Source organism: Schistocerca americana, chromosome 6 (genome assembly GCF_021461395.2).
Source record: "Schistocerca americana isolate TAMUIC-IGC-003095 chromosome 6, iqSchAmer2.1, whole genome shotgun sequence".
Taxonomy (NCBI): domain Eukaryota; kingdom Metazoa; phylum Arthropoda; class Insecta; order Orthoptera; family Acrididae; genus Schistocerca; species Schistocerca americana.
Window position 1 is genome coordinate 9494770 of NC_060124.1, and position 27714 is coordinate 9522483.

Consider the following 27714-nt stretch of genomic DNA (forward strand, 5'->3'; position numbering starts at 1 on the left):
CTGATTCCCATTCCTGTGGAATATAAGTCTATTATTATATATGACAAATAGTTATCATTTAGGAATGGGAAGTGGGTAGTAAGCAATGAAAATGCAAATAAGGATTATCAAATTGAAGTTCAAACCAATGTTCTACCAGACACCCACACAACTAAAATTTCTATGTTAATGTGCACTCTTCTGTACTCACTTTTACACTGGCACAAAATTGTTAACCAATTATGATTATCAGTTTTTTAATAACTTTATTCACTTACAAATGTTTAATAAATTATATAAATAACTATGAAAGACATGGAATGGTACAAATTGTGAGATCACATCAGAAAATAATGTTTGGAAATTTTTAAATTTAGATACATAAAACAAAGAATGAACAATTTACGTACTGTTTTATATATACACGGAGTATATAATCCTCAAAATTTGGTTCTGATATTGTTTGTTATATTAGCACTAGCATAATTTCAGTTCATAATATTATCGTACAAAAATCTTATGTAAAATGTATACACAGAACATTCCACAGACGTCTAGTTTCTGCCATTGTTTTACAATAGCACAGCTCTAATACTGCATAATTGTTACTGGAATTAAATAAGGAGGTACTAAAAAATTGCTTACGTGTCCTTACTACTTTTGTATCATGCTACCTCACATAACACACAAACATTGTATTTGGCATACATACATACATAATATGTACACTGTAACTTAAATTAATAGCTGGAATGGTAATGCATCAGTCACTCTGTAGGGAAGCAGCATACTCTGCTGCTTCCCTACAACTCGTCACATCATAGTTGATGCTTTTCCAATTTCTATTCTTTATTGTGGCAATAAATGCTATCACAGAGATGCAGCAAGTTATTTTCAATTCAACTTGGAGGACTTGTGAAAAGGTATGTCAGTAATTCCGGCTGTGTCATTTCACAACGATATTTCTGCACCATTTCTTGTACTTTCAGACGTCGACGCACATGTGGTGGTTGATAACTGAAAACAAAAGAGAAACTTTAGGTGAATCAGTTACTTTAAGTGTAATCATTTAATCATCCAAACACTGACATTCCACTGTTAGTAGTATTTTGGTATTTGAAATTACTGTTACTGTAGTGTTACTTCTGTATGATTTGCTGCAAATTTTGTAAACAACTGTTGCACAAATATTCACAGTCTACAAAATTAGTAATATACTACTGTCTGTATTTCCACATGGTCATTACCAAGTTTCCCTTCACCTTCAAACGTAGAGTTGAGTCACAGGTACAGATTTATCACGCCAGTACTATATCTTAATTTCCTCCACTTACAGACTAATATATCATGTAATCCTGCTGGATATATCAATGGATCAATCAATAGAATTATACATACATCTAAGAGGTTGTTCAGTGCAGTGCAGAGTGATACATTTCCCAGTGTGAGGTCACATGGGTAATCAGCAGCAGCAGATTTAAGAAATGTTGTTGACTTTAAGGGTGAAGACACAAATTAGAAATATGTAGGCTGATTAATAGTTGAGATGGAGGCCCAGTAACAAAAAGGAATAAAATGGGAATTCCAACAGCATATGGTGGCATGGTGCTAATCTTGACTCTTTGATGCAGTTTATTTGTACTGGAGCATTCGACTGGTGAAGGTATGGCCGGCCATGATAAACATCTGTTTTGTGATTCTGGCAAAAACGTTGTTGATGGAGTCATTATTATTTTGGAAACTATATCTAACAGTAAATAAAACAATTACATCACCTGGGCAGTCCAAAAATTTTTTGCCAAGGCCGAGTGCAGGTGCAGGGTTTGATTCTCGATAAGTCAAGTGGAGGCTGCTCAACTTCCACCTGGATTGTGCATCATTTTTGGAATTTCACGATCAGACAAACTAGGTTACGCCACATTAACAAGTCGCGATGATAGTTCAGATATATAATATGTGGAATCTCAAAAGCCCTGGCAACATGCAAAACTTCAGCTACAGGTGGGTCCTACTGTCTTAATGCTTGAACATGCACTTCATTGTTCAGTGCTAATCTGACCATCACATCATGTAGTAATGTTTCTGCATATGATTTTCCAGAAGAACACACAAATTTACCTTAGGCCCTGCACGTCTGTGATCAATGTGCATAACTATTTGATGCTGCCTTATGGTTCTGGAGGAACTTTAAATGAGTAGACACTGTGTGCATTCCTGTAGCAAAATGTTCACTTAACAGTGAGTTAATGGCTGTTAAGGGCAGGACTGATGGTTCAGACAAAGGAGCCAATTTTGGCACAAGATTCTAGAACTATGTGTTTGTAGAAAACAGAACAGCTCCAAGGGCACTTAGTGTCACTTGCCTGGAAATGTTGATAGTTCTAGATTTATGTATAAGCCCATAAACAGAGCTCTTCCTATCTTCATAATGGCAGACCACTCAGAGAAAAATATTTATGGCCTCAAAGTGTTTACAGAATTTGGGTTTTTTTATGCAACGCTCGTGTGTGTGTGTGTGTGTGTGTGTGTGTGTGTGTGTGTGTGTGTGTTTGGGTGGGTGTGTGGGTGGGTGGTTTTACTGATGAAGGCCAAAAGCTTTATGTAAGTGTATTTTAACTGTGCCTGTCTGCAACTTGACATGTCTTCTTTACGGTAAGTAGCAATCTGTCTTTTCCTACATTGCTGATATTCCTTCCTGTAGTTTCCATTGTTTGAAATATAACTGGATCACTTAGAACAGTTACAAGTGCTATCCACAATTTCTTATAGCAGATAAGCATCATCTTTAGTCATTGGCTACAAACCAATAGATGTGTTACGCCTCTGTGGGGGCTTCAAAAACATGGGTACATCAGTTGATAGTACCCCCTTGCATGTCCTGATGAATTATTTTCAAAATTGGCAGGGGTCTGTATTCCTCTCTGAAAGTATTTGTATGGAGTGTAGCCATGTATGGAAATGAAACATGGACGATAAATAGTTTAGATAAGAAGAGAATAGAATCTTTCGAAATGTGGTGCTACAGAAGAATGCTGAAGATTCGTTGGGTAGATCACATAACTAATGAGGTGGTCTTGAATAGAATTGGGGAGAAGAGGAGTTTGTGGCACAACCTGATAAGAAGAAGGGATCGGTTGGTGGGACATGTTCTGAGGCATCAAGGGATCACAAATTTAGCACTGGAGGGCAGCGTGGAGGGTAAAAATCGTAGAGCAAGACCAAGAGATCAATACACTAAGCAGATTCAGAAGGATGTAGGTTGCAATAAGTACTGGGAGATGAGGAAGCTTGTACAGGAAAGAGTAGCATGGAGAGCTGCACCAAACCAGTCTCAGGACTGAAGACCACAACAACAACTGTATTCCTCTAAGATTGATCTTTCAGAAATTTATTTTAAACTTCCTTTGAATGAGGCTTCTAATGCCATTCTAGTATTAAATACGGCTTATGGCCCCTGTCAGTGCAGCACCTTACATTTTGGCATTGCTAACGCATCAGCATTCTATCTGAAATTTCAAGAACAAACTATTACCAACTACCCACAATGTGTCAATTCTAAGAACTCAGGGGGAGCATATTATATCAAATCTCCAGCAAGTATTTTCATACCTTTAACTGGTTACAGTGTAACCTGTCAAAACATAAATATATATAATATATCCTTATCTGGTAAGGTTGTGGCAAGCTTTTCTCAAGTTTCAGCACAAAACAACATAAAAGATCTGTAGGTTTTTCTGGGCAATGTTATGTATTATTTATTGCTTATTTAGCCTGCCCGGAGTAGGGCGTTAAGGCCCCTCTTACATCTGACCAGGAACAGTTACAAAAAATATTACATAACGATCACTATGACAATAATTTGCATTATTAATAAAAATATTTATTGTCAACAACCACAGCAACATATTGGTAACACTAATTATGATGATAAAATAAGGTAGGAATTAAGAAAGATATTTATTAAGTAACAAACTCAACAATAATCTGCCACTGTATTTACTTATATACTCTGCAAACGACTGTGAGGAGCATGGCAGAAGGTATGTCCCACTATACCAGTTATTAAGGTTTCTTCCTGTTCCAGTCACATATGGAGAGTAGGAAGAATTAGTGATTGATAGCTTCTGAGTGTGCAGTAATTATTCTAATCTTATCATCACAATCTCTATGTGAGTGATACGTAGGTGGTTGTACTCTATTCATAGAGTAATTATTTAAAGCCAGCTCTTGAAACTTTATTAATAGACTTTCTTGGAATAGTTTATGTCTATATTTGAGAGCATCCCTGTCCAGTTCCTTCAGTGTCTCTGTGACACTGTCCCATGGATTAAATGAACTTGTGACCATTTGTGCTGCCCCTCTCTGTATACATTCAATATCCCCTACCAGTCTTATATGGTACAGGTCCCACACATTTGAGCAATATTCTTGGACCAATCACATGAGTGATTCATAAGCAATCTCCTTTTTAGATTGACTGCACTTCCCCAGCATTCTAACAATAAACCAAAGTCTACCACGACTTAACCTGATAATTCCATTTCATATCCCTACAAAGTGTTGCATCCAGGAATGAGTTGGTCAATTCCACCATTGACTCACTGATATTATAATCACAGGATACTAAATTTTTTTCATTTTGTGAAATGCAAAATTTACATTTCTGAACATTTAAAGCAAGTTGCCAATCTTTGCACCACTTTGAAATCTTATCAAGATCCGACTGAATATTTATGCAGCGTTTTTCAGATAGTACTTCATTATAGATAACTGCATCATCTGCAAACAGCCTGATTTTACTGTTAATATTGTCTACAAGATGATCAATATACAACATAATCAGAAAGGGTCTCAACACACTTCTCAGGAGCACACCCAAAGTTACTTTCTACATACAATGATGGCTCTCCATCCAAGATAATAAGGTGCATCCTCCTACCAAAAAGGCCTCAATCCAGTCACAAATTTCACTTGATGCCCCATGTAATCATACTTTTGACAATAAGCTTAGGTTAGGTACTGTTTCAAATGCTTTTCAGAAATCATGAAATACAGATTCTACTTGATTACCTTGATCCAAAGTTTTCATGTCATTTGTGAAAACCGTGAGTTGGGTTTCACATGATCAATGTTTTCGAAATGTGTGCTGTTTGAGCTCAGAATATGTTCTAAGATTCTACAATCAATCAATGTTGGGGATATTGGACGGTAGTTTTGTGGATCACTTCTACTATCCTTCTTGTAGACGGGTGTGCCCTGTGGCTTTCTCCAAGAACTGGGCATTGTTTTTATTCGAGGGATCTACAACAGATTACAGTGACAAGAGGGGCTAACTTAACCACAAATTCAGTATAGAATCTGATAGGGATTTCATTGGGCGATTGAGCTTTGTTCAATTTTAATGATTTCAGCTGTTGATCAACACCACAGACACTTATACCTATTTCATTCATCTTTTCTGAGGTACGAAGATTAAATTGGGGCAATTCTCCTGGGCTTTCCTGTGTAACAGAACATTTGAATACAAAGTTAAGCATTTCAGCTTTTTCTTTGCTACTGTCAGTTTCAGTTCCTGTTTCATTTGCTAGGGACTGGAAAGTAACTTTGGTGCCACTAACAGCTGTTACATATGACCAGAATTTCTTTGGATTTTATGACACGTCATTTGACAATATTCTGCTACGGTAGTCATTGAAGGCATCATTCATTTCTCTCTTGACAGCCTAACATGTTTCATTCAGCGTCTCTCTATCTATAGCCCTATGCTTTGATTTACACCTGTTATGCAGTAATCTCTGTTCTTTTAGAAGTTTCTTTACTGTGACTGAATATCACGGAGGTTCCCTATCATTATGAACTATTCTACAGGGTACACATCTAACCATGCATGGTCAACTATTCTTTTAAACTTGAGCCGGAGTTCCTCTACATTCTCCTGCCCTGTGCTGAAAGTTTCAAGTCCCTCATCAGAGCGTAAGGAAGCGATGCGGGAGACCCGCGCCGCCTTACTAGGCTAGGTCCTTGTGGAGGTGGTTTGCCATTGCCTTCCTCCGACCGTAATGGAGATGAATGATGATGATGATGATGATGAAGACAACACAACAACACACAGTCATCTCGAGGCTGGAAAAATCCTTGACCCCGCCGGGAATCGAACCTGGGACCCTGTGCTCGGGAAGCGAGAACGCTACCGTGAGACCACGAGCTGCAGACTGATCCACTTTACTGAACATATATATCTTTCTCCTTATTTTAGTTGTCCTTTGTACTTTGGTAATCATTGTTGCCACAAGCAAGTCATTGTCACTGATACCAGTTTTGATGTGGGCATCCTCAAAGAGGTCAGGTTTATTTGTTGCCATTAGATCCATTATATTTCTGTCATGACTGGGCTTCTTAACTATCCATTCTAGGTAGTTTTCAGAGAAAACATTTAGTAAAGTTTCACAAGAGTCTTAGCATGCCCACCACTAACAAAACTGTAATTTTCCCAATTAATCGCTGGATGATTAAAGTTTTCGCTGATGATTACATTATGATTGGGGAACTTACATCCAAGTGAACTGACTGCACTGAGGTTTTCTCTAAAGTTTTTGGTCGCATCAGGAGATGAGTCTGGTGGGCAACAGAAGGATCCAATTATCATATTATGCCCGATTCGAAGTCCTGGCCAAACAATCTCACATGCAGCTACAATTTCTACCTTGGTGGATTTGAGTTTCTTGTCTACTGTGACAAATACACCATCTCTGCTAATCATTTGCCTATCCTTTTGATATACACTTAAATTTTCCCCAAAAATCTCACTGCTATCAGTTTCAGGTTTCAAGCAGCTTTCTGTACCTAGTATGATGTGAGCTTCACTGTTTTCATGAGCACTTCAAAGTTTGGCACTTTGCTGTGAATGCTTCAGCAGTTTACAATGAGGAATTTAATACTCTCACCTTTCGAAGGCATTTCTTTTGATCTTAACAGTGATACTTCTGGGTTTCTTACAACTACCGTTATCTGGGTTGGATGGAGAGCTTCCTAATCTAAAAAAACACTTGTGTGCATCCCACACACAGCCAGCTACCTGAGTAACAGCCTCTGATGTGTAGTGCACACCTGACCCATTTAGGGGACCCTACAGTTCTCAACCCTATGGCGCAAGTCCTGGAAGTCAAAGCCTAGCTTGTCACAGAACCTTTGAAGTCTTTGGTTCAGTCCTTCCACTCAACTCAGAATCAAAGGGCCATGATCAGTTCTGGTGACAATGTTGCAAATTGTGAGCTTAACTGAAACTCCAAGCACTAGGCTGGTCTTCTCAACCTTCTCTGCTTCTCTGCCAGTCGCTAGAATGACCCAAGCATACCTCAGAGTCCAGATGATAGGCATCATTTGTTCCAATGTGTGCCCTGTGGATGGTTGCACCCTGTTCCCTCAATGGCTGCTGGAATGCCCTTTTCAAGGTGCAGAATAAGGCCCCCAGGCCTACACACTGAGTGAACCTGATGTTCTTTCCTGTCCCTCGCTGCCATTTTCCTAAGGGGTAACATCATTTGCTGTATGTTTGAACTGCCAATGATTAATACACTCCTACCATTTCATATTTGCCTCCTCCTGACAGCACCCCTAACTTGTTGTTTAAGGGGATCAGTACAACACCCTGAGTCCTCTCTGTTCCCTGTCCATCCTGCATAGGTTGCCTAGATCTAGCATTGACACGCTACTTGCAGCCAAGTGGACAAGCAATGACAGATCCTGTACTTTCTGTAGCGCAGACAGGATCCACAGGAGAGGATAGTACTTGAGGTTGCTCTGGTGCAGGTATCACAAGTACCCGACTCTCAGAAGCTCTTCCAACACACTGGATTCACAGCAGTTGCCAATCATTTGACAGTACTCTCGGTGATTCCCAGTTGCTTATGAATGTCAACCAACAGACCTCATGTTCGAGAACAGCATTCACAGTGGAGCTGCAGTTTGGCTGGTGCAATGTATTACAATGGAGTGAACAAGTAACTTTAAATTAAGCCCACTGATTATCTTTTTTTGCATTGTCCATAAAAAGCAAAAATCTTCAATAATTTTAATAATAATAAAAGTAATACTAACAATAATAATAAAATAATGGAGGCATTAAGAATGATACTGATTAGTCCAGCACTTTTGAAGACTTGTTTGGCATTAGAAGTGGAACTGATAGGGAAAAGTGGAGGGATAGGGAGGGTCGAAGAGAGTGAGCTGCAAGAAGAGGTAGCAATTGTGATAGAGGATGGGTCATTACCTGTCTTTGAAGTTTGAAACAGTTTTAATTTCTCTAATTTTTAGACAAATATTGTTTTGAAGTCAGGTTCCTGATACAGAAACTGCTTTATGGAACATGCAGTGTTGTATAGTGGTACAGAGAGGATTTCACTTTGTTGAGAATGAGTATTTCTGCTGTGCTGTTCAGCCAGCAGTGTAAGGTTGAAGCTAAACAGGAAGGAGTGCAATGATTGAGAAGATGATACAGCAAACACACAAAATGATAATCTCTATGCTTTGCAGCACATAGCTATGATAATTGTTACTAGGTAGGAGTGATGCGGTCAGAACAGCGTACATCACAAATGTATTGCACACACGCATGATCTTGAACAAACTACAAATACTGTTTTTAATGACATCTTAAATTGGTTCTCCTCAAATGGTCTCTAACTCAATGCAGAAAAAACTCATTATATGAGGTTCCATACATCACAAAGTAATCTCGATGAAATTAACATAAAATGTAGAGATCAACCAATACAGAAAGTTGAAGATACAAAATTCCTGGGTGCTTACATAGACAATAAATGTAATTGGTCAGTTCACATTCTTCATCTATGTAAAAAACTTAGCTCGGCAACATTTGCGTTACGGGAAATTTCTTCAGTGGCTGAAGTTGACACCATTAAGGTTCCCTACTTTGGCTACTTCCACTCATTGATGTCATATGCTATCATATTCTGGGGGAACCAATCACTTGCAAAAAAAGTTTTCACCATTTAAAAAAAAAAAAAAAAAAAAAAAAAGCGATCAGAATAATGTGTGGGGTCCATCAAAGACACTCTCGCAGGCACTTGTTTCGGAAGATAGGTATCCTAACAACTGCCTCACAGTATATTTTTTCCTTGCTGACCTTTGTGTGCAAAAATTATTCTGTCTACCAAGACAACAGTAAATTCCATGGCTATAACACCAGAAACAAAAACAATCTACATTTCGACATGAAACGTCTCACTCTGGTACAAAAAGGAGTTTACTACTCCAGCATTAAGCTGTTCAATGCTCTACCATTACATATCAAATGTGTTCATACAGAACTGCCAAAATTTAAACAAGTTCTCAAAGATTACCTGACAGAGAAATCTTTTTATACTGTGGATGAATATCTGAAAGAAAATGTATACCATCACTAAACTTATTGTGTCTAGAAGTAGTTCAATTAATTTTATTGTGCATTTGAGCATTAGCACACTTTTTGTAACAACAAATTGGCTGTACCTGTATTTACTCTTGTAGGCCTAATATCTGATTTAACTTTGTGCTCTTATCTATAACCTTTAGTTTAAACTCCTTTTTCTGTTAAATGGTTGTTATATTATCTAGCTGACATTGTATCTATTACTGTATTTATAGTATGTCTTACTTAAAATATGTACACTTTGGCATTGAATTACCCTTGTATTTATTGTAAGTTTAAATTGAAACCTGTACAATTTGACACGTTCCATATCCTTGTGATTGACTCACTAACTGGATCTACAGAATAATAAATAAATAAATAAATAAATAAAATCATCGCCAGTTCCAGCCCATGTGAGTTCTCATACAAAAGACCTTGGAGAATATTTTATATTTCTGCAGTGAATGAAGTGATGCTGACACCTACTTACAAACTGCAGTTGTGTGTTCAGTCCAGTCTAAGTGATGGTCCAGAAGTACCCCTATATTCTCTGCAGAAGACAGAAAGGTGATTACTGTGCTGTTTAGGATCCAGAATGGAAGGGATTCTCTGAACTGAGGAGTAATAAATATTTTGTGAGCAACTAGGATAGCTCGCTTTTCAGATGGGTTAAGTTTCAAATTTATATTCTGTGCCCATTCTGAAAAAGCAAGTAAGTCAGCACTTACGACCTGGATGGCTGTGCATAGATACGTTGGGCTTGCATGTAATTATAACTGAAGGTCATCAGCATATAAACTATAAATGATATTTTCTGGGAGATAATAGTCACCACATAATTAACATATAATGAGAAAAGTAATGGACCCTATACTGATCCTTATGGGGCACCTGACACAATGTTCTTCCATTGTGGTCTCTTTGTTCCAATCATTATACACTGTTGGCAGGATGAAAGGTATAAGTAGAATCATTGTACAGTGATTGTAGAAAAGTTTTGACTTTTAGGTTTAGCCAAGTTGAATATTAAAGCTGAAATTGTTGAAAGCTTTGCTGAAACCCAAAATGCACATAATAGTCACCTCTTGTTTGCCCACAGCTTGTTTGGTTTGCTAGTCACTTTTACAAGAGCAGTCTTTGTGGTGCTATTTTTCTGGAAATCAGATTGGTATTCATCCAGAAGCTTATCTGATGTTACGTAATTGGTAAGATGATTGTGACCTATGAATTCTAGAGCCTTAGATTACACTAACAGAATGCAAATGAACTTGTAGTCAGAAAGTTCTTGGGCAGATTCCTTTTCGCGTAGAAGTTTAATGAGTCCCTTTTGCCAGACCATTAGGAAGATGCTGGGGGTCAGAGAATGGTTAAAAATGTCTGTTGTTCAATAATGTCATGTCCTGCAGCTGCTGAAGGAATTCGTGCGCAACTGACTTCCTGACTGTGTTAAGGCTTACTGACTGCAGAAAAAAAAAAATTGTTTTTACTGATCAGAGATACTTCAAGGGAATCGATAGTTTGTGTCCTAGTGCACTGGAGACACTGGCAATTGCATTTGGTACCCAGAATTTCCACATTTTCCTGTGTGACAACAAATTTCATCTAGTCACATACCATATGCCATTGTTGTTCATAGTTAGCCCTAAATCAAAGTTGTCTGAACAGACATCTCTGAGGTTACAACACCAGGCTCTTTTTTTTTTTACCAAATTACTAATGTCCCATTTGTTATCGTACATTAGTTTTGCACGCAAATGTGATGTGCTTTCAAGGTTCCCACAGGCCTGAATGAATAATTTGATAAACAAGAGACTGTTTCATTACATTTTGTCACAGCAGCCACATAAACTTTATTTCTTCTAATATTTTGGTGGTATACCTTTTGGCCATCTTCCAAGTAAGCTGACGAACTGAAGCTATAGCACTCACTCCATCCTTTTTTTAAACAAGTGCACTTCATTACTACATAGGTGTCCACAGATAAAAATGGGGCCAGCAATAGTGATTGGTGGCAAAGAATATGCATAAATTAAGTCTATGGCTAACCCATGCTGGGTTACAGATGTATGATTATGAGCTGTGTGTAGCATCATCTTAGTGAGTTTATAAAAGCAAGCACTCAATCTCATGATTTTACCATGCTGAAACCACTATTCTTGTAAATATAATTCTTTGTCAAATGAATTTCAGCTGCTTCCTTCAAAACTGAGTCCCAAAACGATGAAGTGTACTTCAAAATTTCACACCACATAAAGTGACTGGTGTCAATGCAGTGCTCTGCCACATTTGATTTATTGGATTGCATGAGCTAAGTGTATTTAGGGTGTTCCATGCATCTTTCATGAACTGTACAAGTCATCTGCCTGAGGTATGAAAGGCCGCACTCGAAGGGGATCTTGTAAAGTCCTACCCTACAGACCAGCATGCCTTCTTTGACAAAATGTAAAAGTGCTACTATCTTTAACTTTGTGCTCACAAAACTTTTTTTTTATATCAGTTTGCACCACATATGGCATAAAAGCCATGGATTCAAATTTTTTCTGTCTTCTTCTTCATTCCTTATGTCCACATAATGTTTTATTCATAGTGCCTTATTAACTATTGTGGAGAATATATTTTTGCTTCGGAATCTCCATTTAATTGTACAAGATCATCCTAGAGAGTGCTCACATATGCCATAATGCACTTCACCTATTTAAAAGGGCAAAATGAGTGCTGTAGGTTCAGTCTATTGGCTCACTTGAAAATGGCTGAAAGGTATATGGCCAAAATATCAGAAGAAATAAAGTTCATGCAGTTGCAGACCCAAAATTTAATGGATCAGCTATTGCCTCAGGAAAACGTGAAAATGCATAGCAAAACACAAGGCTAATCTGGAAAGTAAGGTTACAAGAAGTTTTTTGAGTACAAAAAATTAATTTATTCTAATAAAATGTACATTAATTGTAGTATAGGTCTTGCATTATTTTTCCACATAATCACCATTTACCTCAATACATTTTGTTATCTATGGGATGAGTTTATTGGTTCCTGTGTCACAGACATCCCCTGCCGTCTTTTTAAGTCAGTTCTTCACTTCAATTTTCACCTTGTCGTTGTCATAAAAGTGTTTTCCATGAAGGTGTTCCCTCAATTTAGTGATCAGATGATAATTACTAGGTGAGAGATTGGGGCTGCGAGAGGGGTGGCTTAGAACATCCCACCAAACAAAGCCAACAACTCGTGTGTTGCACGAGCAGTATGTGGACACGTATTGTTATGAAGGAGACAGACTCTGAATCCCATGACGTTTATTTTGTATGGCTCTGGGAAGTTTTTTCATGGTCTCACAACTTCTTGCAGCATTTATTGTTTCACCTATTTCCTAAAAATCAATGAGCAGAACCCCCTTTTCTGTCCCAAAACACTGACGCCGTGCTTTTCCTCACTGTTTGCTGAGTTTTGAATTTTTTGGTGGAAGGAGAATGAGTATGACACCACTGCATTGATTGTCATTTGTTCTCTGGAGTATGGTGATAAGCCCTAGTTTCATCTCCTTTCACTATAGAGCTGAGAAAAGCCTCATCTTCAGTCTCAAAATGGTCAAGAAATTTATGAGCAGCACTGACTCTGTTAATTGTGTGTGCTTCGGTAAACACCTTGGGCACCAACTGTGCACACAACTTGTGATAATTTAGTTGATCAGTTGCGATTTCATGAACAATAGTTCATAAAATGCATGCAGGTTGTCAATTGTCGAATGATGATCAGAGAGAATATGTTCTTCAATTTTCTGCACCACATTGTCAGTCACAACAGATGGCCTTCCACTTCTGCTTTCATAGTGAATTTTCATCTTTCCAGAATTGAAATTCCATACCCATTTCATCACAAGCTGCTTGACATTACATCCCCTTCACAAACTGAAATAATCTTGCAATGAATTGCAGTGGCATTCATCCCCTTAACACTTAGGTAGCAAATTAAAGCACATACTTTGCACTTGGCAGGAGCTGGAATGAGAATGCTCATTTCTAACAGTCACCACAACATTAATCAACAAGCTACTGATTGTTGGGAATGCTCATTCCTCCAGCTGGTCTCCCATTACATGGCAGTGGTACCAACTTCCCCATGGACATTCCATGCTAAAGCTACATGCCTTGTAACCTCAGTTTTCGGATAATCCTCATTATTAGAACAATTGGTAGAACAGTTCCCAAAGCTTCCAGAGACGTTGCAGCACCCATACAAAAGGATCCATTCTTGAGACAGGTTTGCCAGTTTGAACAAACTGGCTGACTACATGCGCTTCCTTCAGCAGCCTTCTGTGAAACTTCATTGTCTCTCCCCCCCCCCCCCCCCCTGCCACCACCACATCCTTCATGTTGCCAGAGGTGTGTTATTGTTGAATCAAGATGACTGTCAGTATCGAGTGGCAATTCTGTCCACTTGTTTACTGCACTTCTTGCACCAGTAACTGGGGAAATTTTCAGAATGAAGAAATGTGATGAGGATATTGTGCAAGTGGCTCAAAAATACAGGGCTTGTCAGCTGCAGCAGCCATCACTGTCACAGATGTGAGATCGGGTGCATATGGATTTTGCAGGCCAATTCCATGGGCTGTGCAGCTGATTTTGATAAATGCATATTCTCATTTCCCATACATAATGAAAACTCAACAGGCCACAACAAAAAATATCACTAAGGCCCTCACAACTACTTTTTCTATTGAAGAAGCACAATGAACTCTGCAGTTTACTTGCAAGGGTTTTCAGAGGTTTCACATCCAGAATGGAATTAAGTATATTACCACACCTCCATTTTGACCCGTGTCTAATAGCATGGCAGAATGTTTAATACACAGATGGAAAAAATCTTAACATCCATTCCTATTGGTTCTACACTGATCCTCTTTTTAGATTAGGTTAGATGTACTTTTCATTCCAATAGCTCCATAGTGAGAAGATCATCCAGGATATAGAACATGTCAGAAAAACAAGAATACACAATAAAAAAGAAAAACAAATATGCTAATGTACGTTCTACATATCCCTAGTGAAATGGTCTTCATCTATGTGGAATAAACAGAAAAATCTTAAACATATTTTCATTTAAAAGGGAATACATAACTTGTCACAAAACATGTACATGTTCAATACACTAAGGCATGCAACATTACAGGCTATTTTCCTATGTTCAAAATATGGTTCAGAATGTTGTTATTCTGAATGATTATATCTTTCAAATAGCATTTTTGGTAAATATTCTTAAGAAACATCAGTTATATTTATGTAATTAAAGCTTAAAAAGTCATCAAATGTCAAGAATTGGCCATGTGGCAGAAAATGCTCTCTTACTGGTTGAAGTTCTGGTGCTGTCACAGGTTAGGAGTATGATGAAGTTATACATGTGTTATAGGAGGGTTACCCAAAGTTACTTGTGCATTTCCATATTTTTTTCTGCAAACAGTTTAGTTATTTGGTTATGGTAAATGCATTTACAATTTTTAGGTAATAATAGAAAGGAATTTTGTGAAGACTGATAGTCGAAACATTCCAAAGTTGATGTGTTTAAGGATTCTTTGTTCCTCAAAAACAACCCAGTTTTTATGTTCTAGAAATAGGAAACTTGAAAACTGCATTGCGTGGTGACTGGGACAGACGCACTGTCACACAGCGATAATTCATATTACTGTCTTAAAACTGAGGGAATCTGGAACTGGATTATTTGCTCAGACCATGGTGGAAAGATTTTACAGTGCAACTTGTGACAGCTGAACAATAAAACACAGTGGAAACTTTTTCATTCAGAAGCTAATCCTGTGTGTTAATTACTGTGGTTTTTGCCAGAACTACTACTGGTTTCCAGGGACCTCTTTTCTGAATTTTACAATTTTTAGACCGTTAATAACTCATGGAAAAACTGCAGAGCATCATTGCGTTTGCTATTTGTCTTCAACAGCTTTACACATTGCAGTTTTTCCATTCCTACAGGTCATTAATTTAAACCATCAAAAATTTTAAGTAACAAGGTAAAAGGAAAAAGATCTCAGTCCAGAAAGCAGAACCTTCAATTATCTGTTTTTCTACTGCTTACTTAATGCTGCTGAAACACTATGAATTAAAAGTGTTTCAGATGGATCAACTTTCGTTTTATCATAATGCTCTGGTCTTATTTGATTTCCTCACACATTCCACACAAAGTTCTATTTTTCTCTTTGTCAAAATCAAACAGTTTTGTAAGAGGCTCAATTATTGTCTTCAATGACTTGTTTGGGAAGAATAACGTGTTAAATCGTTTCTCAGATGTTTCAGAATAGAGCTACATCAGATATTAAAATGTAATATGATATGGAATTTAAATCCCCTACATAAGTGTATTATGAATAAAATAAATACAAGAAGACAATAATATTAAGTGGGGCATATGTCTGGCTGGATAAAAGGCTCCATCACTGCCCAGCAAGGCCCCTTGCTGGTTTTGGTATCCTTCACCAGCACCAGAGCCACTTCTGTCTGCACCATCTGGGGCAAGCCGTGCCTCTGGATCTGCCACACTAAAGTGCGCGTCATTTATGTTGGCGGCCGAGTTTAGGTTCATTCTGTGCATCTGATGTCACAAAACACAGTCAGCCAATGAACAGAGAACGACGTTGCCACATCTTGACTGCAGTGCAGATCATGGACAAGTGTCTTCAGTTTTAGAAACGTTCAGTCATAAATAAAGTAATAGAACAAAAGCAATGTCTTGATAGCACACATTCTTTTATAGAAAGTTTGGAAAAAGCATTCTTTATACCAATTGCTTCATATTCTATTAAATAATTAAACCAAACAAGCAATAAGACTCCTAATTCAGGCGATAGCAAGGAAAGGTGTTTGTATCACTCTCACGAACCACTTTTTCGCAATAAAGAACAGTGGTAATTGTTTATTTCCTATTGTACTTCGACGAAGCGTGAGTAATTCATAGTCATACCAACAGTGTTTGTCAGTATTTTGCGTGACGCGTTAGAGTCCTCATGGCGCTCTATAGCCAGACCAGCTGCGTTAGCGTAACGGTTAAGGTACTGGACTGCTAAGCGAAAGGTTATGAGTTCAAACCTTGTTGGGTGCTTATTATTTTCATTATTTAAAAACAATATCGAAGTGCATTACATCACGAATTATATTTGTTTGAATGCAATTTTTTTGAAATTTCTAGTGCTTTGTCTCTTCATTAACCCTTTCGCTGCTGCAGACACATGCTCCCAGCATTCTGCACTGTGCGCGATTTTGTCATCACTGCACTGCTCGCCTGTGCAGACACATGGTGTTCCCACTGCTTTGACACACTTATCATTCAATTTCACAAAAACTATTTGGCCCAAAATTTGATTTTTACACGTCTTCTTGACTGATACCTTCCCCCCATAAAAGACTTAATTTTGTTTTGATGTTCAACGCAGTTATTATGCAGCATTAAATATAGTAAACCATTGCACGAAATTTTGAAGAGTTTGCAGAGGTAAAAGTCCATAGAGTATACTTTCCGTATGGTCAATTTTAGTTGCCACAATGTTGAGAATGAAATGTGGACAAGATACCTAAATTTCATATAAAATTAACTGTATAACAATATCTCATTTAATTTAAGTACCACATAGGTGTCATATGTAATATTGAGAAATATTCTGTTTTTCACGACTGTAATAAAACTTTTATTTACACCGGACGCGTTTGGCTTTATTTTAAAGCACTTCAATCAATGAAAGGTATGGCACACACACAATGGTACTCATGTTCTCTTTCTTGTTTTTGTTCCACAGTCACAGTTTTACCAATGGTACTGAAATATATTCCTCTTCTGTAACTGTAATAAGCGACTTATTTAGACCAGACGTGTTTCTCTCTTTTGAAGCATCTTCAGTGGACAGTATTTTGCCTCCTCCATTGCCAAGTCACCTTTCATAGTTTTGTGATGCAGTAACACAATATTCAACGTCACTGTTTTAGCAAATAAATGATGTTTGTGTGAGCCACACACAAAAATTATATTTAACATAGCTCAGAGCACTTCACTGATAGACGGTAAATTCAAGTCCTAATGTTTTTGTAAGTCCACAGTTTTGTTTAATGTATTTTGTCTACTTCCTTTTGATTGATTGAAGTGCTTAAAATAGAGCCAAACATGCTCAGTGTAAATAAAACTTTTGTTACAGTTGCGAAAGACGGAATATTTCTCAATATTACATACGACACCTATGTGGTACTGAAATGAGATATTGTTATACAGTAAATTTTATATGAAATTTAGGTATCTTGTCCACATTTCACTCTCAACATTGTGGCAACTAAAATCGACCATACGGAAAGTATACTCTATGGACTTTTACCTCTGCAAACTCTTCAAAATTTCGTGCAATGGTTTACTATATTTAATGCTGCGTAATAACTGCCTTGAACATCGAAACAAAATTAAGTCTTTTACGGGGGGAAGGTATCAGTCAAGAAGATGTGTAAAAATCTAATTCTTGGGCCAAATAGTTTTTGTGGAATCGAATGATAAGAGTGGCAAAGCAGTCGGAACACAATGAGTCTGCACAGGCGAGCAGTGCAGTGACAAAATCGCGCACAGCACGGAATTCAGGGAGCACGTCTTTGTAGCAGCGAAAGGGTTAATGCGGCCGTGGTGGCTTTACTTCATGAACTGCGCACTCCCCCATAAACGTAAGCTTGCGAACTATGCTATACTATGGCGCTGCTTCTATTGGCGCGTGCGTCGTGCGCAACTGGCAACGCGGCAATTTCCCGCATCTGGGCGGACATGCGCGAGCCGCCAAGATAAAAGAATCGGCAATTTCCCGCATCTGGGCGGGCATGCGCGAGCCGCCAAGATAAAAGAATTGAACTATAGTGGAGCAACACATTCCCAGGATCAACAGAAGCAGTAGTAGTGTCCTATTCCAAGTCAACATCCCAAGTGGTGGGCCCCTGGGATTCCCAGTTCTCTGGCCATTGTTCATAACCTCTACAGATCTTGGCCTGGACAATATACAGGAGGGTTTGGTCTCCAATCTGCACTAGGTCTGATGTCGGACCCACAGACCAATCAAGACTCAGCAGTAAGCCAAAAACCAGACCCACCACCACCTCTTGCATCTGGTGCCTCATCCGGTAGCAGCTGCTCTACCAGCAGCAGCATCAGGAGCGACAGCCCAGCCTTCACAGCAGGTCACACTTATCCCTTCAATCCCATCATCAGTCACAGCAGTTCTGGCCCTAAGGGCCAATTCGAAGGGGAAGGCTCTCTTGGCATTCTGCCAAAAGTAGTGGTACCTCAACTGATTTAAATACATCTGTTGAAGTCACCAGGCACAACACGGTGCATTACATGCACTGGTGCCAGGTCAATAAGGGTACACTATAGTGGCAGACTGACATTTAGCTTGCACACAGACATGTCTAGTTCCACAATGCAGTGCTGTCTTCATTCTCCATTCAACTCCATATGTGGCTTCCACGACCAAACTGACGGAGTGTGCGTGCACCAGTAGAGCAATTCATATTTGAGTGCTTCCCAGCTGGACAAACTTACTTCTCCAGCACTAAGATTTAAATTATTCAGAGTGATGTAATGGCCAAAAGGAGTACACCTAGCAAAGTTTTGTTGCTGCTGAGTTCAAGGAGAGGCATGATCTGTTACATTCTGTGATTTATTTGTACTTAATTTGAGCTCAATAAAACCTGTGTTGTTGTTGAAGCAGAACTACAACGATGTATTCAGATAAAAACAGTGGTACCACATTTAATGTTCACTCTTTGTGGAAGAAAGTAAAGCACGAGTCTCTGACAAACCTAGAAAGAGGTTCCTTGTTTTATATTGAATCTTGCACTTGTATGGCAGTGATCCAGAATGTTTCCAAAGAATGAAGTTTGATTTCAAAAACTGAATTAATGCACATGTCCTGATTTCATTGTATATAATGATAGTTTCCTCTTGATAATGGAAGATAGTTTCAAAGAGGTAACATTACTGTTATCACAGCTTCATTCTGTAAATTTTCTTCATAAGTCAATCAACAGTGTTGTGCTGTTTTGTGATGAAGCGTCACTGATATCCACTCAACTCTCTCTCTCTCTCTCTCTCTCTCTCTCTCTCTCTCTCTTCCCCTACATTTCTGTCCTCGGCAACTGCCTCTACTACCAAATTAATTTTTCTTCTATGTTTTAAAACATGACCCATGAGTATCATCCTATCCCTTCTTCTAGTTAGTATTCTCCACAGATCCTTTCCCTACCAGTTCTGTACAGAACATCATTTCTTATCTCATCAGGCGACTTAAAATTAAGCATGCACCACATCACAAGTATTTCAATTCTCCTTTTCTGGATTCCATACAGGGCATGATTCACTTCCGTATGGTACAGTACTTCAGAACAACATTCTGAAAAATTTCTTTCTTGAGTTAAGACCTATGATTGATATCGGTAGACAACTTTTAATGAGGAATGCTTCCTTTGTCTGTGATAGTCAGCTTCTTATATCCTCTTTTTTTGTTTTTTGCTTTCAAGGCAGCAGAATTTCTTCACTTTGTGTACAGCTTGGCCCAAATTTTGATGCTAAGTTTTTCACTAATCCCTTCTCCACTGCTTCTTAATACTTATGTCTTTCTTTGGCTTACCCTCTATCCATATTCTGTGTTCAGTAGACTGTTCATCTCATTCAATAGGTCCTTAACACACTAACTTGCCGTGATTTTCATCCTGAATAACTGATTTTAGTAGTACAAATCTGATAATGGCATACACTTTCATCTTACATGTTCCAGTCTGAATGTCAATTTTCTTTACAAACCAGACTTGTGTGTATATTTTTTGGTTTGTTATCACAATTAGTTTAAAAAGTCATGGACAAAGAAAAGCAGGAAATTTCAAGAGGAAATAACTTACAATAAATCTATAGGCACAATTACATTAGTATGCAATTAGTTTTATGTAGATGGATTACAGAAATGAACTTGAGAAAAATGCTATGCTGTCTATGACCACTACATTAATTAGAACAAACTACTAATTAAATTCTGGAATAGTATGATTCCTCTGTTGCAGTTAGTACAATGTGAAAATGAAATGAAAATTATTAATATTCTTTACAGCTTTATTCTGTGGCATAAAATACGAAGCTACATATGTATCAGCTCTGACCTGTCGTTGTCAAGTCTCCTGCGTCGACACATGTTTAGTGCGGTTTGTCGGACCAGGGAACCCAATACTCGTCTGCTCACTACCATACCATCCACAAGAGGTGTAGCTAAGGAGGTTCGGCCTACAGGCCCTTGTAAGTGCACTCTGAGTAATCCGCTTGCTAGTGATTGCAGGAAGATTATGAATGTCTCCCTTTCCTGAGGCCGCGATGATTCCAGGCCAGTATATGTTGTTGAAAGTAGTTCACCTGTAAGGACAACTTTGTGTTAGTGAATAAATAACTGATTTTTATGTGCCAAAAACAGTAAAAGATGCTTTTGCACAATGATTTTACTAAGACAAGCAGTGAAGAATCTATGATACAACAACAATCAACTCAACTAAAATGAGTACTTCACTTTTGCTCAGGAGAGGCACAAAACACTGCATCCTGAAAATTATTTCAAAATTCAAAATAAAAAAGAACATTCATATTAACTAACAAAACCTGTAACCCTTAACTAGTGAGGTATGATCTCTCATACCACATAAGATTTTTGCACTCACTCTCCAGGGTCAATTTTGGCAGAATGCTTTTACAATCCCCCTATCCTCCTTAAATCAACGGACCTACAAATTTTATTGTCAGTCATATTATCACCTTCTTTTTTTGTTGTTAACACATGTTACTGACAAATGTTGGGGTTTCATAGACTGTGTCTCGTGAACTAGAAACATGTTTTCTTCAGTGAAGTACAAAGCATGTTCACATGAAAGCATCAGTTCTTATGATCTTAAGTTCGATGAAATTGTTGGTGGCTGGAGGAAGATGTACATAATACAGATCAATAAATACACAAAATGACAATGATTTTGCAATAGCCAGTGATCACAGTTCTGCTAGCATACAAGAGGATCTTTTAGAGGAAGAACTTCAGGTCAATGGTGATGGGTACCTTTCTATCTCTCCAATAAAATACTTAAAGTGTCAGTCAAAATCAAATATGTTCTGAGTGGTGGAAAAGAACAATGTAGATGAGAGCACAGAATGTCAATTTTGCAGACTTTCTTTTTGTACCTATCAAGTGCAATATTATGTGAAAGTTTGAACCTTTGAATTTAATTTTGTGTGAAACTTTCCTGTTATAATGTCAAGTTGAACACATATATTTCAAAACGACACAACACTTATCACTGAGCAAGTTGACAAAGCAAGACATGTGAACAAGGTAACATTCGAATGAACACTGAGTCCAAGTCTAGCGGCTGCTGCCTGGCTGGCCGCTTAAGTGGTGTGGCTGCTGCATGGCTGGCAGACAGCGCCACATGTAGAGGACGCACGTAATTGCGCGGCGACACTTTGAATGATCGGCTAGTCACAACACATTTCCTTCCTTTGAAATTTTTGCACTGGTCTTGATGGAGGTGGCCTGGAGACTGCTAATGTCCATAGGCATTGTTTGACTGGCCGTCAAGTCTCGAGGAGGCGGCTTCCCGTACGGACGGAAGTGTCCCCGATGATAATGGGTCGAGATGACAGGAGACGTAGGGGTCAAATCTGCTGGGGCCACGTGCACCAATCTGCCCATTGCAGCAAGTCCAGTTGATATAACAGGAGACATGGGCAATGTGTCAGCGTCCGTAGGAGAAGGAGGCGAGTAGATTGGCTCCGACAGATGATGGTCATCCGGTTCCTGCATGGGCACGTCTCCTGGTAGTGTCCGTTCTTGTACTGGCACCGAGATGATGGTGAGAGGGCTGCATTGTGAGTAATGAGAGATGCCAATATCCCGAGTGTCAGGTAGAGCCGAAAGTGCTGTAGCGGCATTCAGAACAGGCGTTGCCGGCACACGAGGCCGAAACTGGTCCGAATGACGCACTGCAACTCCCGTGTCCGTCTGGATTTCATACAAGCATCGGCCACAGTGTCGTAAGATGCAGCCTGGACTCCATTTCGGCTGCCTGCCATATCCCCGTACCTAGACGAGGTTGTCAGCGGTGAACCGGCCAAGCGAAGGCACCCGCGGCCGTGAGGTGGAAGGCCACAGAAGATGAAGCAGCGTGCGGGCCTGTCGGCCATGTAAGAACTCAGCCGGGCTGTGGTCGCCCATGTGGGTGAAACTGTAAGAAGCCAGAAACTGGAGAAGCGCATCATCAGCAGCAGAAGAAGTCAGAAGTTTCCGCATCTGAGCCTTAAATAAGCGGACCAGTCGTTCAGCCTCACCGTTTGATTGTGGATGGAGCGGAGGGGCCGTGACATGCATAACGCCATGACGAGCACAAAAATCCGCAAATTCAGAAGAGGCAAATTGCGGACCATTATCAGTAACAAGAATAGAGGGAAGGCCTTCCAAAGAAAAGGTGCGGGCAAGAGCTCTTGTGGTTGCCACGGTGGTAGGCGACATGCAACGGACAATGAAAGGAAAGTTAGAGTAGGCGTCAATTACGAGGAGCCAATAAGTACCTAAAAATGGTCCCGCGAAGTCAGCATGAATGCGCTCCCAGGGCATCTCAGGTGAAGGCCACGGTGACAAAGATGACTTCGGGGCGGTGGCCTGTGACACACAAGGGCCGCAGGCAGCGACCATGTGTGCTATTTCAGAGTCGATGCCGGGCCAGTACACATGACAGCGCGCCAGAGATTTTGTGCGAGACACAGCCTAGTGCCCTTGGTGAAGGAGGCGCAAGACTGAAGCACGCAAAGACGCAGGTACCACAACACACGGCGAAGGATTGTCGGTGGAAAGGAGGATAGCACCATCCCTAGCCGTGAGGCGGTAACGCAAAGCGTAGTAGTTCCACAACGGATCAGAAGTCTTAGCGGATGGATGATCTGGCCAACCCTTCTGAATACAGCGTAAAACCCGGGAGAGGGTAGGGTCAGAACCCGTAGCAGCCGCCAGCCGGTCCCCGGTGATGGGGAACCCGTCCACAACCTGCTGCTCGGTAACATCCAGGTGGAAACACAAAAGTTCGTCCCTATCGAATGCCAGATCAGGACCCATGGGAAGGCGAGACAGTGCATCAGCATTCGCATGTCGAGCCGTCGGACGGAAATGAATCTCATAATTGAAATGAGACAAGTAAAGAGCCCAACGCTGGAGGCGGTGTGCAGCCTTGTCGGGAAGTGACATTGATGGATGAAACAAGGAAACAAGTGGTTTGTGATCCGTAACAAGATGAAATTTGGATCCATAGAGGAAAACACCAAACTTATGAAGAGCATAAATAATGGCCAAAGCTTCTTTTTCAATTTGAGAATACTTTTGTTGGGCATCCATGAGCATTTTGGAGGCATAAGCAATGGGTTGTTCAGAGCCGTCGGAAAAATGGTGCGCAAGGACTGCACCGACCCCGTATTGAGAGGCATTCGTGGCAAGAACAAGATGTTGGCCAGGTCGATAAGTAGCCAGGCACGGGGCCTGTTCCAGCATAGTCTTCAATTTCTGGAAAGACGCATCGCATGATGCGGACCAGTGAAAAGGCATGTTTTTATGCAACAGGCGATGCAACGGCTGAGCCACCGAAGCAGCAGACGGTAAAAACTTGTGATAGTATGCTATTTGCCCCAAGAAGGCCTGCAGTTCCTTAACAGATGTAGGGCGAGGAAGGGCATCGATCGCAGCGACAGTTTGCTGAAGCGGACGAATACCATCCCAAGAGTGTTGAAACCCCAAGTACGTGATAGATGCCTGAAAACATTGTGATTTCTGAAGATTACATTTAAGACCGACAGTCTGTAAGACATGAAAAAGTGTGTGGAGATTCTGAAGATGTTCTTCAGTGGTGGAGCCAGTGACAACAAAGTCATCCATATAATTTATACACCCAGGGAAAGGGAGCAATAATTGTTCCAAGAATCGCTGAAAGAGAGCAGGGGTGCTGGCAACCCCGAATGGCAATCGTTGGTATTGATAGAGGCCAAAAGGCGTGTTAAGGGCCAGAAACTGCCGGGAAGCAGCATCGAGAGGAAGTCGATGATAAGCTTCCGACAGGTCAATTTTAGAAAAATACTGGCCTACAGCCAGTTTAGTGAACAATTCTTCAGGTTGGGGCATAGGGCAAGTGTTGATGAGGCATTGCGCATTTACCGTGGCTTTAAAATTGCCACAGAGACGAATTTGGGCTTAGCAATGACAACGACAGGAGAGGACCACTCACTGGAAGTGACAGGAAGCAAGACCCCTGAAGTAGTGAGATGATCCAGCTCCCATTTTACCCGATCACGAAGGGCCACAGGAATGGGCCGAGCCCGAAAAAACTTAGGTCGAGCAGTGGGTTTGAGCGTGATATGAGCTTCAAAGTTTTTTGCGCGGCCTAACCCAGGAGAAAAAAGGGACGAAAATGTCTTCGACAAGGAATCCAATTGAGCATAAGGAATAGCATCAGAGACGATATTGACACAGTCATCTATGGAGAACCCAAAAACGTGAAAGGCAGGGAAACCAGAAAGATTCTCTGCGTTACTCTGGTCGACCACAAAAATGAGAACAGTGCGAACGACGGATTTGTAAGATACCTCAGCATTAAATTGTCCCAAGAGAGAAATTTTCTGTTTATTGTACGTCTGTAATTGCCGAGAGACAGGTGATAGGAGTGGAGAACCCAACTGAAGATACGTCTGAGAATTAATGATAGTTGCAGCTGAACCGGTATCCACCTGCATGCGAACATCCCGACCAAGGATTTGGACAGTGAGGAATAACTTCCCTGAAAGGGAAGAAGGGCAATTGACAGACAACACAGAAGCAGAATCAGCATCACGGTCATGAACATCATGTATGCGGTCGGATTTGCAAACGGCAGACACATGACCCTTCTTTTTGCAATTGTGACACATGGCCCAACGTTGGGGACAGTCCTCCCGTGAATGTTTCGTAAAACACCGCGAACATGAAGGAAGTTGCAGGGGGTTTTGCTGCAGTTTCTTAGAGGGTTGTTTATGGTTAGGCCGAGGCTGCACGTGGGAGTGCACTGCGGCTACGTCGGCTGGTGGGGACGCACCTTACGTGTCGTCAACAGCGCACAGAGGTTGTATTTCCCTGACGTCTCCCCACACCTCTATTTGCGCCCCAGCGGCGCGAGAAATTTCAAATGAGTGCGCGATGGATAGGACTTCATCTAGAGTCGGATTTACCAACTGAAGGGCATGTTGCCGAACTTCTTTGTCGGGCGCCGACCGGATAATAGCATCCCGTACCATGGAATCGGCATAGGATTCTTTGTGAACGTCAGTGACAAATTGACACTTTCGACTGAGGTCGTGAAGTTCAGCAGCCCAAGTGCGATAGGATTGATGCAGTTGTTTTTGACAATGATAAAAGGCAACACGAGAGGCTACAACATGCGTTTGCTTTTGAAAATAGACAGAAGTGAGCACATTTCAGCAAAGGAAAAGGACGCAGGATCTTTCAAAGGAGCCAATTGCGACAACAACCGATACATTTGAGGTGAAATCCATGAAACGAACAGAGACTTACATGTTTGTTCGTCCGTGACATGAAATGCCAAGAAGTGCTGTCAAAGACGTTTTTCGTAATCAGACCAGTCTTCCGCCGTCTCGTTGTAAGGAGGAAAAGGAGGTATAGACAACGAAGAGAAACGCCCTGCATTTGATGCCACGACGAAATCGCAAATCGCCAATGTTACAAGCGTTTGCTGTTCAATGAGACCTTGCAATAGTTGCTCGACAGTAGCCATGGAAAGCTGTGGGTCAACGATGACAAGGAAAAATCCACTACCTCATCGCCAATTGTTATAACATCAAGTTGAACACATATATTTCAAAACGACACAACACATATAAGTCACTGAGCAAGTCGACAAAGCAAGACATGTGAACAAGGTAACGTTCGAATGAACACTGAGTCCAAGTCCAGCGGCCGCTGCCTGGCTGGCCGCTTAGGTGGCGTGGCTGCTGCATGGCTGGCAGACAGCGCCGCATGTAGAGGACGTGCGTAATTGCGCGGCAGCACTTTGAATGATTGGCTTGTCACAACATTTCCATATATACGTGTGCTATTTAAAAAAAACCACACAAATGTACATGAGTATGTACAATAAAAATTAAAATACTGCAGGCTTTACTTAGTGCAATAACATCAACAGTAAGTATTTAAACAACATTTAAATAATTATAAAAGTAAATGTAATACAATTTAAACTGTTCAAATGATTTATGCCTTAAATCTCGATTTAAACATAATTGTCCCAGAGGCCACACATCTTAGTATACATTACAGAACAGCACCTAGTGATGAAGGCTGAAGGTATTTAATAGACAGTTCAACTGACCTGTGGACATTTACTGATAATTTTTAAAATTATTCTTGCAAAAAATTTATTCATACATGAAAGGGCATGTCTTAAACTGTTCTCCCACATAGTTGTCACCATTGTTCAGACATTTGTCATACAGAGAAAGCAACATTCCTACGCCTTCTTCATAGAAAGACGCTGCCAGTGAAGATAGTCACTCCTGAATACCATTTTTTACGTCATCACTGTCAAAGTGCCTTACTCCAAAATCACAATTCAAGTTTACAAACATGTGGTACCCAAAAAGTGCAAGATTGGGGCATAGTGTTGCTTCATGACAATAAATGTTCGCACTCTGCTGGTATTACTCACAACCTTATTCAACAATTCAATTGAGAGCAGTCCAATCACCTGATGTATAGCCCTGGTGTCGCACCTTCTGACTGCCACTTGTTGAACTTTAAACATGATTTTAGAGGAAGGCATTTTGACAGTGATAATAAGGCAGAATCCGATGTTAAGCTGTGGCTGTCTTCACTGGTGACATCTTTATATGAAGAGCACATAGAAAAGTTGATTTCCCATTATGACAAATGTCTGAATAATGGTGGTAAGTTAGAAAAATAGTTTTAGATATGTTCTTTCTTGAATAAATAAATTATTTCAAAGACATGTTTATGACTTTTTCTCCAAAACCGTACTTACTTTCTAGACATGCCTCGTATGTGCCAAATTACTGTTTTTGAGTGGAACAATTGATAAACATAAATATCTAGGTATTTTGATAAGTGCACGTTACACGGAAAGAGTACATCAGCCACAAATGAAAAAAAAGGTTAGCTGTTATGAAACTCATAACAACAATGATTTCTATCCTAAAGCAAATTTACTGTGAGTGAATCGACTCACATCTGAAAT

General features: G+C 40.0%; 1 protein-coding gene across 9 annotated transcripts in view; it reads right to left on the reverse strand.

Annotated features, from left to right (window-relative positions):
• Positions 1-302: 302 nt before the first annotated feature.
• The window catches only part of LOC124619295 (ral GTPase-activating protein subunit beta), a 370359-nt gene continuing 342947 nt past the window's right edge, over positions 303-27714 (reverse strand). For all 9 annotated transcript variants that reach the window (XM_047145577.1, XM_047145575.1, XM_047145576.1 and 6 more), the window contains 2 exons: positions 20560-20806; positions 303-996 (listed from right to left, as the gene is read on the reverse strand). In XM_047145577.1, the coding sequence (XP_047001533.1) occupies positions 879-996; positions 20560-20806 (365 nt within the window). In that variant the 3' untranslated portion in view covers positions 303-878. The remainder of the gene's footprint in view (positions 997-20559; positions 20807-27714) is intronic.